This window comes from Eumetopias jubatus, unplaced genomic scaffold (genome assembly GCF_037043125.1).
Source record: "Eumetopias jubatus isolate StellerSeaLion01/CBP00866 unplaced genomic scaffold, mEumJub1_p1.0 scaffold_10, whole genome shotgun sequence".
Classification (NCBI taxonomy): domain Eukaryota; kingdom Metazoa; phylum Chordata; class Mammalia; order Carnivora; family Otariidae; genus Eumetopias; species Eumetopias jubatus.
In genome coordinates this window covers 118,249,472-118,262,907 of record NW_028274816.1, presented here as the reverse complement: position 1 = coordinate 118,262,907, position 13,436 = coordinate 118,249,472, and the positions used below count along the sequence as shown (strand labels likewise).

At 51.6% G+C, this 13,436-nt stretch overlaps 2 protein-coding genes and 1 pseudogene across 5 annotated transcripts in view; 2 read left to right on the top strand and 1 right to left on the bottom strand.

Moving 5' to 3' along the window:
* The window catches only part of MYO19 (myosin XIX), a 35,534-nt gene extending 29,933 nt beyond the window's left edge, over positions 1–5,601 (top strand). For both annotated transcript variants that reach the window (XM_028109252.2, XM_028109250.2), the window contains exons 22-26: positions 90–256; positions 391–520; positions 1,651–1,736; positions 2,120–2,422; positions 3,311–5,601. In XM_028109252.2, coding sequence (XP_027965053.1) covers positions 90–256; positions 391–520; positions 1,651–1,736; positions 2,120–2,422; positions 3,311–3,439 — 815 coding nt within the window. In that variant the 3' untranslated portion in view covers positions 3,440–5,601. The remainder of the gene's footprint in view (positions 1–89; positions 257–390; positions 521–1,650; positions 1,737–2,119; positions 2,423–3,310) is intronic.
* ZNHIT3 (zinc finger HIT-type containing 3) lies at positions 736–9,077 on the bottom strand. 3 transcript variants are annotated; one of them, XR_003610292.2, is made up of 7 exons: positions 8,925–9,077; positions 8,773–8,804; positions 6,974–7,057; positions 5,924–6,004; positions 4,278–4,489; positions 3,731–3,788; positions 736–1,805 (listed from the first exon to the last, which is right to left on the bottom strand). XR_003610292.2 is itself a non-coding variant. In XM_028109258.2 (6 exons), the coding sequence occupies exons 1-5, from the start codon at positions 9,008–9,010 to the stop codon at positions 4,308–4,310; spliced, it is 465 nt and encodes a 154-aa protein (XP_027965059.1). In that variant the 5' UTR covers positions 9,011–9,077; the 3' UTR covers positions 736–1,805; positions 4,278–4,307. The 3 variants fall into 3 exon arrangements, 2 of the variants coding, with proteins under 2 accessions (XP_027965059.1, XP_027965058.1); XM_028109258.2 differs by lacking the exon at positions 3,731–3,788; XM_028109257.1 differs by lacking the exons at positions 736–1,805; positions 3,731–3,788 and having other exon boundaries at positions 3,944–4,489.
* Positions 9,078–10,402: 1,325 nt separating this feature from the next.
* On the top strand, positions 10,403–11,769 carry LOC114213879 (proteasome assembly chaperone 4 pseudogene; annotated as a pseudogene).
* Positions 11,770–13,436: the final 1,667 nt, after the last annotated feature.

Genomic DNA, 13,436 nt, shown 5'->3' with positions numbered 1-13,436 from the left:
GTACTGGGGAGACCAGAACCGGTTTCTCCAATCCACAGAAGCGTGTGAATGACCAAGAGCTGATGGGACCTCCATTTCCCATCCCACAGAATGGTCTCCATGCACTGAGGCGGCCGCACTGCAGCCTCTCCTCCAGGACATCCTCCACACTCTTCCAGCTCTGACTCAGGCAGCGGCTACACTTGGTGACCCATCTGAGGCCTCAGCAGCCCCAGTTCACTGTGGCAGGACCAAGGTGTTCATGACGGACTTCACGGTAAGCTGGTTTATGAGGAGGAGGGGGGTTCCCCGAAGCCAGCCGTGTGCTCTCCTCAGCAGGACAGGGTCTGGGACCACTTCAGGGCAATGGGAGGATAGGCTGAGGCCCTCAGCGGATGCCCCTTCTCCCAGCTGGAGCTTCTGGAACACGGACGTGCCCAAGTACTGGAGCAGTGTGCTCGCCGCATCCAGGGCAGCTGGAGGCGACACTGGTCCCGCAAGCAGGGGAGGCGGAGGCGGGCAGCCGTGCTCATCCAGGCAGGTACGAGGTGCATGGGCTTGGGGCCCACGGGCCCACGTGCAGACCCCTAATGATCCGGGTTTCCTGGAGACCCCCTGTGCCAAGGCTGTGTCCCAGCCTCAAGACACTGACGGCACGACCCTATGGTACACTGGGATTCGAATTCTCATCAGAGTGTCTCCCTAGTTCAGTGGAAACCAGGTGACACCACAAATAAGGGTGCTCTGTAGGCAGCAGAGGCTGAAAATTTGCCTTTAATTCCCCTTTCCCAGACCTAGAGAGCAGCTTATGCCGCCACCTTCCTTTGCCTCTATGACAAATTACATGTTGGGTCCAGGGCTTGTAATGAGTTTGAGAAGATAAAAACTGACAAGATTTGATTCATCAAAGGAAGAGATATAGGAACCATGTTCCCAGCAGTCTTATTTTGAAAATACTAGAAACCACCCATGTAGCTGGCAGTGATAAAGTCATGGCTGTTACGGACCATCCTTATGATGCAGCTAGGAAGTGTTTTAGAAGAACATTTTAAATTTAATGGAAAACTACTTCCAATGTGATGTTCAAACCAGGATGCCAAACTGCACGTCAAGGGTGATGCCACCTTCCTCAAGTGTGTTTCTGTGTGTATGGGCCTAAAAAAACGTAAGGAAACTAAAGAACTGTCTGCATTGGTGAGATAGGATTTGGATCTGTCTTTAAGCTTTTTAGTTTTCTAGAATCCAGACATATTAATATTGAATGGAATAGCTCCTTTTCTGAATGTAAAAGAACCAGAAAATGCTGAAATTGCAGGAGAAGGAAATGAAAATTGCCAGTCTACCATCCAGTAGTGTCACCTTTACCAACACGTGGGTGCCCAGTGGGGTCCAGTTTATGAATTCGTAAGGCCGGTAGGCAACTTCAGCCTGCTCCCTGCGGCCCTTTCACACGACGTCTGTCCCAGCCTGACGGTCTGAGGGGCGTCTTTCAGAGCCAAGTTCACTTCGGTACCAACTTCCATTCCCTCCCTTACCGGGTGGCATAGGCTAGCTGTCCCCTGAAGATGCGCCGATTCCAAACTTCTTCAGCAGCTCGGGTGTGGCTGCAGGGCCAGGCTACACATAGTTCTAAGGAACATTTCACTTCCTGTTTCTGGGCAAACCCCTCAGCCATCCGGTCCTGGTTAGCTCGGAAACACGTGCGGAGGCTTCATGCAGCTGCCACAGTCATCAAGCGCGCGTGGCGGAGGTGGCGAGTGAGTATCTGACCCCCTGGGCAAGATGGACAGTGGACGGCGGTACCCGACGGCCCTGGGGTGGGGCTCCTGGGACGCAGAAAGGGCGACATTAACACCTCTGGGCATATATTAAAAACCATGGAATTACACACTTTAAAGGGGTGAATTTTATGGTGTATCAATTAGATCTCAAGGCTGTTCTTAAAGTAGCATATGTAAGGCCTATAAGCACAGGTGCCCTGCGCATAAAGAAGTTCGGCCACATGGCGCCCATCTAGTTGAAGGCATCCAGCCCAGTGCCCTTCAGGTCACCTTGTTAAGCTACCTTGTTAAAGATCATTTTGGTTTCCATTAAGAATACATTGAAAGCTATAAAGTGGCACTCTTTTTTTTTTTTTTAGATTGGAATGGCCTTCCTTGCTTCGAAAGAACTGGATGGTGTGGAAGAAAACCACTTGTCTCAAGTTCCCCTTCCCACGGGCTCCCTCCTGCTGCCACAAACACAGACCAGCCTCCTGGCGGCAGTAATCCGCCTCTGGCCCCTGGGCCTGGTCCTGGCCAACGCAGCTGTGGGTGTCCGCGGCTTTCAGAGGAAGCTGGTGGTCTGGGCCTGCCTCCAGCTCCCCATGGGGAGCCCCAGTAGCTACACGGTCCAGATGGCCCAAGGACAAGCTGGTGTCACATCCATCCGAGCACTGCCTCAGGTAAGCACGCCTCTGGGTCCCTCACACCTCCTTGTAGAAGGCAGGAGCCAAAGCCCATGAGTCTGTGGTGGGAGCAGGGCTGAGGCTAGGACAAGAGCTGTCCTGACCCCGCTCAGGACACCAGAAGCCTGAGTCTCCCAACTGGCTGCCGGTTTGGGTGGTTTCCATCATTACAACTAGGAATTTTCCAGAGCCCTCTCACTTTTTAAAAACTGCCTCTGAGTGTTCTGGCTCCTCTGAACCTCCATTTAATTAGTTCCACTTTTTAAAATTTGGGTTGTGATGACAGTTTATTCTGAAGTTAGCATCTTATTTTCCTCACATTATTACTTGGTTTATCTTCTGCTCCAGCTGTGCAAATGACAAGCAGGTAGTCAGTGGTCCAAGAGCTCTGTTTTTATATTATGGGCTGCCGGAGAGACAGTCAGCCAACACATATAGTGGGCTAATGCTCAACCTACCACATGGGGTCCCAGCAAGGATTAAGTGACACAAGTCAAAAGGAAAGTTTCCATACCAGAGGAATTACGATAGGACGTAATCTGGAGAAGATCTCCCATGACAACACACAAGCCAGCCAGAGTATAAACAGAAGTGGGATTGTTTGCTCTTCCAGTTTTAAGCAGTCTTAAGACTGTGGCAGATAATACTCTTATTAGGGGAGAGCTCCCTCATCCATCACAGTGAATGGATGTGAAATGTTGTATTTTAATTTGCCACTGGTTTAGAATGAGCAAAAAGCAGGAACCCAATCCTCCTGCTGTTGGTCTCCTACCAGTGCTCGTCCACATCTCTGTGCGTTTCTAGCATTGGCTCAGGGCGGGGGGCACCCGGAGGGCTGGCACAGCTGGGAGCTGGGGTTCAGTGGTCTCTTTCTCTCCCCCTCAGGGCTCGATCAAGTTCCACTGCAAAAAGTCTCCTCTGCCATATGCAGACATCTGCCCTGAACCCTCACCCTACAGTGTTACTGGCTTTAATCAGATTCTGCTGGAAAGACACAGCCTGGGCCACAAGTGAGGTCTTCCCACTTTCTAGCCTCACCTGGCTGGGCAACCCTTTGGTGCCTTTGTGTTTACAAGGCCTTTTCCTGCCGGCTGCTTTGCCAAAGACGTTTAATCCACACAATGCCGCCACACTACTCCCACAACAACTCCAAGCTCCTGTGAGTGAGCAACGGCTGCTGCGGCCCCTACACTCGCTGCCCGGGGCTTCCATGCACATCTCAGGCCCTGACAGACGTCAAGGGTTGGTTAGCAAACCAGGGCTAAGAAACCTCAGGGCCAGAAAGGATTTCCCCAATTTTACTACCTTCAGAGATCCGACTGAGCTGTGTAGTCCATCACTACAGTGGGGCACCCCCAAGTCCCTGCAAACAGAACAGGCCGAGTTAGCTTGAAAGTAGCCCCCAAATTTCGACTGGGATATTTGCATTTAGTTCCTTTGAAAGGAACAAAACCTTACTATTTAATAGGTTGATTAATGTAATTTCAAGCAATTATGAACTAAGGATGAACAATGCCATTTACCAGAGAATCACCATATCCTGATTTTATTTAGCAACAGTGAGCAAGTTTTAACTCAAATGGGTATGAAACTTACTTGACAAATCATGTGTGATGTCTAAACGCTACCAAAATTAAAACATTTAAACACCATCAGAATGTCAAGTTCTCCCTCCATAAAGGGTTTGTCACCTCGAGTATCCTCCTCTTGCCTGAAACCCACACCTACAGTGCTGGAGATAAGGCCATTGTGCAGCCCACCCTACGCCAGCCAGTCTGCAAGTCAGCACCCTCGCTGAGGGCCCCTCGCTAGCTGTTCTCCTGGGGGTGCGGGCAGGTTCGAAGTCACGCACACGTTCCAGTGAGCAGCACAATCATCCATCTTAGGAATCCTCATCCTGGGATGGCTCCACAATCCTTAAACAGCAGTCCGCAAACTCCACAAACAAGGGCTCCTGCATGCAGGCTCTCATGAGCTTCGCCTTGTTGTCGCCCTGATCGAGGCTGACCATCAGCTGTCGAAGGTGGGGGTTGAGCAGCAGGCTTCTTAATGCTGCAGACTCTCCTTAAAAATGAACAAGAAAGCCAGTGTGAGTTCAAGTGGGAACAGATGGAGACAGCTAAAAGCTAAATGCGTCCGATGTAGTGTACAGATCAAGGGTGGTGCATTCCCTTCACCTTTAAACCCGAGAATGGAACCAGTGCTCCACATAAACAAGGTGAGGTCAGCATAGCAGATGATTTCCCAGTTAAATGCCATCACAGATTCTTGTTCTTGGCATCTCTATAAATTTACACCATTTCAAGTAGGAAAAAATTCCAGCACAAACACAGAGAACACCACAGAGAACAACATGAAGTTGATGGCACGTTGTTATTCACAGGCCTAAAGGTTCTCCCTGGTGAGGAGAGTTACACCAAAGACTCTGAACGCTGCAGAAGCCAGCACATGGCCCTCACACTGCAGGCTCAGTAGCAATGAACAGACGCCAACATCTGCGTGGTGCCTTACAGTTTACAAAACCGTTCACACCTGCCCTCAGTCTCCTCCCTGCTGTGGGACTGGGTGAGCAGCAGGGTGGGCCTGACGGTGAGGCGGAAGTGAAACCTCCCACGTGTAGGAACTACCCAGGCCCGTTCATCACTTGGGTCACAGAATGGCCCCAAGGCCTGACCGCGCGGGCCTACAGAAACACCGGGCGTTACGAACATTCTCATCCCTCTAAAACTCCCAACTCCTGGGGTTACCGTCTGCTTGAATGGCTAGACCACATATGGCGCACTGGGGAGGTGGGGTAAATGCAGGTCCCTGCCCTACAGACCAGTGTGGGAGAGAGAAGGTACCATAAAATACGAGTGGTATATTGCAAGGCCCCATGGGAAGGTGAAAAGTGCTTGCTTCTGAGAAAGACAAAAGACTAAGAAAAACTGAGCTGAGGAAGGGTAATCTGAACCAAGCTTGAGGGAGGAGAATTTTGCCAACTCACAAAACCAGTAGGATTCCAGGCCGAGGGGGTCGTAGGAAGGCGGGGAAGTGTGGAAGCCCTGAGTGTTTACAGGGTCATGTGGCTGAAGGGCTCTGCGTGCCACACTCAAGTACAGGGACCCTTGAACAACACAAGTTTGAATTGTACAGGTCCGCTTATACATGGAGTTTTTCCCATAAATACAGTGACGTAAATATATTTTCTCCTTGTGATTTTCTTAACATTTTCTTTTACTTTATTGTAAGAATACAGCATATGATACATGCAACATACAGACTGCGTGGTAACCAACTATGTTACCGGTAAGGTTTCCGGCCGACAGTAGGCTATTAGTAGTTAAGTTCTGCGGGGGTCCGAAGTTATACATGAATTTTCAGCTGCAGGGTGGACGGAAGGGAGCCCTACTCCTGTGCAGTTCAAAGGTCACCTGTATTTAGTAACTTAAAATCACATTCTATACATTGGATTAAATGTATCAGTGGTCGATAAAGAAGCAAGCACAGCACACTTACCTAAATTCTTTAAATTCTGCAAAGAAACTCTGTCCTCTTCCTCATCACTGTTGAGAAAGTCAGCTACAGAGTCCTCACCATCTGAGGAACACAGAACACAACTAGTTATGACCAGAAATAGAACCCAGCTGCCAGACGAACTACTCCAACAGATAAATGTGCACACCAGTGACAGGAGCAGCGGTAAGCAGGTGTTGACAAAACAAAAGTGACCTTTTCTGGAATTTGTGACTTTACCAACATTCCTCTTTTTGGGGAAGGAGGGTGAAGCTAACAATTGGGGAGTTTAACAGATGCATCCTAGCGTGTTCACATGCTTGTTCTATGTGTTTCTCTGTGGTCTTTGGGCCAGGAGCCTCATTTTCCAGTTCTTATCACCCCAGCTCTCCTCACTATGGCTCCAGCCCTGTCAGGGGCCAAAAAACTAGGTGCTCTATAAAAACCTGCTACCGTGAATACCTTGTGCTTTCAGCATGGCCAAAAATTTCTGACACTGCCTAAAGCCAACAAGGAAGTTTCTCAAAGGGCAGAAATAGGCTATCCCATGCTGTGAATGTTCAGTACCTCTTTGCTGGCACCAGGAGGGGCTGCCTTCGGAGGCTGGCATGGTGCCTGACACCCAGGAGATACCGAAGTCTGTAGAGATGGATGGGTTGACAGCCCACTCCCACAATAAGCCATGAGGGGCCCCCAGCAGCAGGGAGGTGAGCTAGGTCAAGGCAGCCTCCTACCTGAGCCTCGCTCAGGTGAACGGACCGCTCCATCCAGGCCCAGGGAGGGAGACCTGAAGCTATGACTGGAGAAGGTTCCTGCCAGCAGGGTCCACCCCTCACCCCCACACCACAGCCAGCTGCTGCCTCTCACCCCCTCATTTCTTGTCCTTAACAATGCCCTCAGGCTGCTCTAAAATACACAACAGGTGCCCCCCCCCATCCTGGTGCTGAGCTAAGATGAAGCCTTTGTTCCTGATTCCCTGTCCCAACCCACGTCTCTTCCTTAAGCTTCTGTATGAAACCCCTTCCGAGGTTTTTTTGAAGTCAAGCAACCCACCTTTGTTTGCTACAGGCTTTATAGTTTTTGCTGTAACAGCTGACCTTACTTTTTTCTCAGGACGAGTTTCAGGGTTGCACTGCTCTGAAAGAGACATAAATCAGATGCACATCACTTCCACTTAAAGGCTGCACCTCCCCACCGAGCCAGCATCTAGGTGGGAAACATGTACGGGGTAAGGCATGTAGGTGGGGATGGAGATAAATGCAAAGGAACCGAGGGATCCAATCAAAGGGCAGCACCCAGAAAAAAAAGAAATCCTGAGCCTGGCAGAGGGTGGAGGAAGCAGGCCTCATGCACCCTGAGGACTGTCCCCATCCTCCTCACACCGCCTAACCTCACAGGGCTCTCCCCAAGATTAAGTAGCACACTGACTTCAATTAGCTATTTTCTCAGCAGTTTCAGATACCAAATTTGCATGTACCACATGCCACTGGGATGACACAGATGAAAGTCATCAGGCCCACCTCAAGGGGTTGAGCCTTATGGCTGGCAGCTAGAGCCCTGGATTAAGAGTCTGATTGATGTCACCTGAGAGGACTGGGAGACAAAGGGGAGGTGCTGCCAGCGCGAAAGAGCATTCCCAGCAGAGGAAAAGGTCTACAGCTGGACCAGACCCCTGAAAAACAGGGTCACATGCAAGGACACAGTGATGCCTGACTAGCAGCTGATTGACAGGGCAGGCCTGGCAGGTGGCTGGGGTGCAAGTGGAGAAAGCAGGAGAAGAATGCCACATGGGAGGTTGGCCTTCCCAAGACCAGTGTCTCTCATCAAAGGCACTGGGATGTTCAGGGTGGAAAGGTCTTTTAACGGTGTAAGATGGTCTCACCACAGGATGTTTATCTGCACAAATACCAATTGCCAGAAGTGGCCCCAAGCCTCCTCAGCTACTGAGACACATTGTCACAATGTGTCTCCCTAGGAAGAGCAATACCCAGGCTAAGAACCACTGCCTCCCTTTGCTAGAGAGGCTGGAGTTTTCAACAAGGGAGTGAATTACTCAAATGTGCATTTTAGGAAAAACCCTGGCAGCAGCAGGGCCACACTGTTTAGAGCTCCAGATTGCCCCGGATTGCCCTAGGGGTTCTTGGGCCACCCAGGGCTGCAGAGCCAGAGCAAAGTTACCCAACCTGGCTCCCCCGACCCTATTTCCAGCAAAACAGTTCTACTTCTTTGAACTGACAAATTTCCTTTGAAAATGCTCGAGATACTAGGGTAAAAAAAAAAAAAAAAACAAAACAGCAGGGGGAGCGATGCAGCTTGAAACAGACCTCTAAGCCAGAGACTGGCTTGGGGGGGGGGGGGGCGGGGAGATCACACTAGACGCAAAAAACCAATAGAACTTTAACCAGAGTCAACTCAGCATGAAGTCGTGGGAAACGGTCTCTGAGGACTAAGACGTTCCTGATTGGAGTTAAAATGTAGATTTAACAGCACTAATCGCTCCTTAAGGCAAACAGATCTACCTCGTTGTTTCTAGCCAGACATTTAAAGAAAATGGTCTTGCTTCTGAGTCAGAATACTAAGATGAAGAAACTGCTAGGGCTCACTTCGACGGCCAAAGCAGTCGCCGATTTTTAAGGGGGGGGTGGGGAGGACAGTCTGTAGGAGGAAAGGCAGAGCAGAAGTTTCTGACTTCAAAATCCGGGGAGGCATTCACAGGCAGAGGCTCCCCCTGGGGCTCCGACAGGATCGGGCGAGGCAAGGCCGGGAGGGAGGGCGGCGGGACGTGGGGCTGCCCGCACGAGGAGAGCGGCGGCTCGGGGGGTAGGGGGGGAGAGGGGACGCCGGTGCCTTACCTTTGTGCTTCCGGAAGCAGGTCACCGAGCAGCTGTAACAACAGAAGCCACGAGCCGCGTCAGCCCGAAAGGTCGCGCGGACCCTCCCGGGGTCCCCGCCCGGCCCCCCGCCGCCCCCGCCCGGTCCCCTTCCCCACAACCCCCGCGCTCACTAAGGCACGCGGCAGGCGGGGCAGCGGTATTTGGGTTTCTCCAAACAAATCACGCAGACGACGGCGCTGCAATTGAGCGACGCCATGGTCCCTCGCCGGCCTCGTTCCCACCGAACGCGCCAGTCTCTGACCGAGGCACCCACATGCACGCCTTTTTTTTCCTCGTTTCCTTAACCGGGACCAATCGGCGCGCAGCACTCACTGGCAGTCAAAAGCAATGGATCGATCCTGCTTATTGCTCCAGTCCTGATAAGTAGAAAGTCGATACACTCGATCCACATCCAGTAGCTGCTTTGGCTTCCCGGATTAGATCTAGCTGTTGTCCCTGGCGGGAGTGGCAGGCAGAGGAAGTGGGAGAGGGAGAAGCAGGCTTCCCGCCGAGCAGGGAGCCCCATGCGGAGTTCCATCCCAGGACCCTGGGATCATGACCTGAGCCTAAGGCAGCCACTTAACCCACTGAGCCACCCAGGCGCCCCTGACTTGGACTTTCTGAATCTTGCAAGGGCACTGCCTTCTCCCCCTTGACATTCCATTTGCTTATATTTAGCAAATGAGAAGTCCAGACCGTGGCCAAACCAGAATCGGTTAGATTGAGTGACACGCACATGCTTTTCCCTGCTTAAGCTGTTTTTCTCTCAGGAACGAAAGCTGAGGCTTGACCACTGACAAATGTTTATTGAGCTCTGAGAACAGCACTGCACAGCCCACATGCTGGGCCGGGGCCCCCAAGGCAGTAGCAGGCACAGTCTCTGCCCTCTAGGAGCTCAAAGCTTAGAGTGAAGGCAGGAGGGAGAGGGGAGGGAGAAGAGACTCTGTCTTAGGGTCCTGCCGGTGCCAGCCTGCACTTGCACGGCCCTGACAGTGAATGCCTCTTCAAATCTTGCACCCTAGGCTCCTTACTTGACTCACCCTAGTCCCAGCCCTGGCTGGGATGGCTTGGTCAGGCAACAGATGAGGGAGCTCTGGCCCAAAGGAGGGGGTCCTGGCCTAATGAGTCTGGATAGATGAACTGTGAACTGTGATGGGCCTTGAGTGGCACCTCAGACTTCAGGAACAGTCATGTTTCATTAGTAGCCTGTGCCTCCTTAAAGCCCTAAGCACTGCCCAGCCTAACCAGGGCTCCCACCCCACATACACAGTGCCCACCTAGGGCCGTAAGTCATTCTCACTCCCAAATCCCTCCTCCCTTGCGTTGAGCCCATCAGCCCTCAGGATCCCACTACTATAAGGGCTCCACATGATCGTCATTGTTTTTGTGGATAAATCTGCTAGGACCAAGGCAATTGTTCAGTCTTGGTTCAAACCCCTCCCTGGCTATGTGACTTCTACCCTCCCTGAGGTCCCCCACCTATTAGTGTGGATGTGCAGGCCTGCTCTCCTGAGCTGTTGAGAAGCACAGAAAAGACCATGTGTAAAAGTGTATGTAATCTGAGCGGAGCCAGAGTCTTCGATGATTGAGGGCCGGGGCTTGCTGTGGCATGAAGGGGCCTTGGGTCGCCAAGGTCGAGGATGTCTCTCTGCACAACTTCAGCACAAGGCTGTAGGAGCAGCTCACGCATTTCCATGTCATGCAGCTGATGGACTCGCTCTTCCTGTGGGTGGGGGCCATGCCACACCTGCACAGCCTCGAGGTGGCCATGTGCAAAGCTACGATTCCATCCCTGTGTCTACCTCCCTCCTTAGAGGCAATTCTGACATGGTGACCTCCTCTGGCCTTGCCCAGCACTTAGCCAGGAAGACCAACAAGCAGGTGTTTACAAACAGCTATAACCTTCAAAACACAGTAACTTCGCATTACTGGTAGAAAACAAGATCAAGGAAGAAATGGAGGCTTTCTGGAAAAGTTCTAGCAGAGTGGCAGAAGTGAGGATTCGTAACTCATGTAGACTTTATATGTAAAGAAATGGATTGAATTTTTTAAAAGTTTGTAATTCGAAGCACTACAAAGGGTTATTTGATACCCAGAGTCTGTAACTCCTGGAGCTCAGATCCCAACCCTATGAGTGCAGGTGTCAGGTCCCAAGTCCCTCAAGGCCAGGGTCCCGAAGCTCAGGACCCTCAAAAAGGGTTCTGCCGGCAGCCTCTATGGGCCACCCTCAGTGGGCGTAAGCCATCAGGCGTCCCTGCTTTGGCTTTGCGAAACTGCCCTGAGGATGCTGTCCAGTCCTTAGTGCTGAAGTGACATAGTTCCCAACCTGCCCCGCATGCAGCTACCCCTGGGTATCCCAGGACCCGCCTGAAATCTAAGACATGTCCACACTGACCCAGTAATCAGCAGCATTCCCTGTATTCAATAGTCGTGACCACCCCAGAACCATCCCAGAAGGTCCACGCTTACCTGGGAAGGCCAGAGAATGTCAGTGATTTGTCCAGGCCACACTTGAATCCTGTGCCCTCTCTGGCACCTGGTAGAAATTTGCTGACTGTGGACATCACCACTTCCCACTCCAGATTTTTCCTGTGAGCTGTCTTTGGAGGCTGAGGCCATGGAGAGTCTCTACAATTTTCAGGGCTCAACCCCAACTCACCCACATCCAAACCACGTTGATTCCTCTACCTTTGGGTCCAGAGATGGTGACATCAGTGAAAAGAAAAAGTTTCTGGAATTCCTCCCATGACATTACACGCGGTAAAGACAGCCTTCCCTCTACTCTGGGAGACCCCCAGCATCCCGAAACAGCTGCACCCCTCCTGCTCCAATGTCCAGGAAAAGACAGCGGTGGTGATGAGGTTGGGGAACATCAAAAGGCCAAGCAAGGCCAGTATAGATCTTCTTGGCAGTGGCCAGTTCAGAGAAAACACGTATGACTCCAGGCCCAGCAACGGCATGTCCACACTGATGTAGCCACCCTTAGCAGCACCCTGGTTCTCCCTGACCCCCGTCCAAACCCATCCTAGCAGCTGTGTAAGGCTGCGTTGCGCCTCCCCGAGCCGGACCTGGAGACGGGTGAGATAATAATCAAGGCCGAATGATTTTCAGAGCTCCGCCACCCGGCAGGCGCCCTCCAGCGCATTCCCGGGACCAAGCTCAAAGCCTGGCACTGCGCGCCAGAGGGCGCTCCAGGTCCAGATTGGCCTGGTGTAGCGGAGCTCGAGCTGGATAGGAGTAAACTCCACCCCACTCCGTGTCCGAGCCAAGGCTGTCTCCGCGCGCAGGGGAGGGTAAATCCAGGCATTGGCCGGTACCTCGACCATCGCCAAGTGGCAGGAAAGAGCTTGCAGGGCGCGGTGCTGAAGGCGGCGACGGGATGGGCAGGAGTGTCTCCTCCACGAAAGCGAGACCTGTATCAGCAGAGGGCTCCAATTGCAGCTGGCCCTCCAGGGCCAAACTCACCGATGCTTATCGCCCAACCCTTCCTGGCATTCCCAAGGGGTGGAGATCCAGCTGCAAGCTGGCCACCCACATTAGCTGATGGAAGTTTAACCGTACTTCTCGGGAGGGCGAGGTTACTAACTAGGGCCTGAGCCTCTTCCTTGCACCTTCCTTGGTGCCATGATGGGGTGGGCAGAGGGATCTGATCACCCAACCTGAGCTACATGTTCCAGTTATCAGAGGTGGGAGGTTCATAAGGTTGGGCTCTCTGCTGCCTTGCCAAATCTCAGCTTCTTCTTCTTCTTTTCTTTTTTTTTTTAAGATTGTATTTATTTATTTGACAGAGAGAGCACAAGCAGGGAGAGCTGCAGGCAGAGGGAGAGGGAGAAGCAGGCTCTTCACTGAGCAGGGAGCCCGATGTCCGGCTTGGTCCCAGAACCCTGGGACTTGAATTCACGACCCTGAGGTTAAGAGTCACATCCTCTACTGGACTGAGCCAGCCAGGCGCCCCTACAACATTTTCATTGTGCATACCATCCTCAGTCCTCGGGGTTAGTTGAACACGCTAAAGGCACTATTAAGATTCAGTTGGCAAAATTTCTCAAGCCCCTCCAAATACCTTGGCCAACAGCATTGCCATTGGTCCTTCTAAATCTCAGATCTACTCCTTGGAACAGGATGTCCGATACAGACACTAAACCAACTGAGCCACGGAAGCGCCCCTCCCCACTCCATTCTAAACAAGGTTTCCTTTTATTAATTTCCACGTTTTCCCCCTTTGATCAAGATCTTTCGTCATACCCTACATCAGAGGGAAAGTGCATAACAGTTGGAAACCACTTAAGGTCACATTTGAGTAATAGGGAAGACTAGGAGGGAGAACTCTCACGTACTTCCCATCTAAACTCCGTATCTTCTCAAGGTCGTAGGTGTCAGAGGTCATCTTGAAGCACTGAGCCAGCATCCCCTTATTGGGTACATTGTTTTTTGGTTTTGGGGTTTTTTTACAGTGTGACTGGCAACAAAATACAAAACTTAAAACAATTATACATAACAAAAGAGGTAACATAACAGTTCCAAATGGAATCATGGTTCTGAACCAGGACTCTAGGTCTGAAAGTAACTGGCACTTACTGAGACTGAGGGGGACAGGTCCATCCTGCAAGAGCAGACCTGGCAACCCGTATGCCTCCTACGGT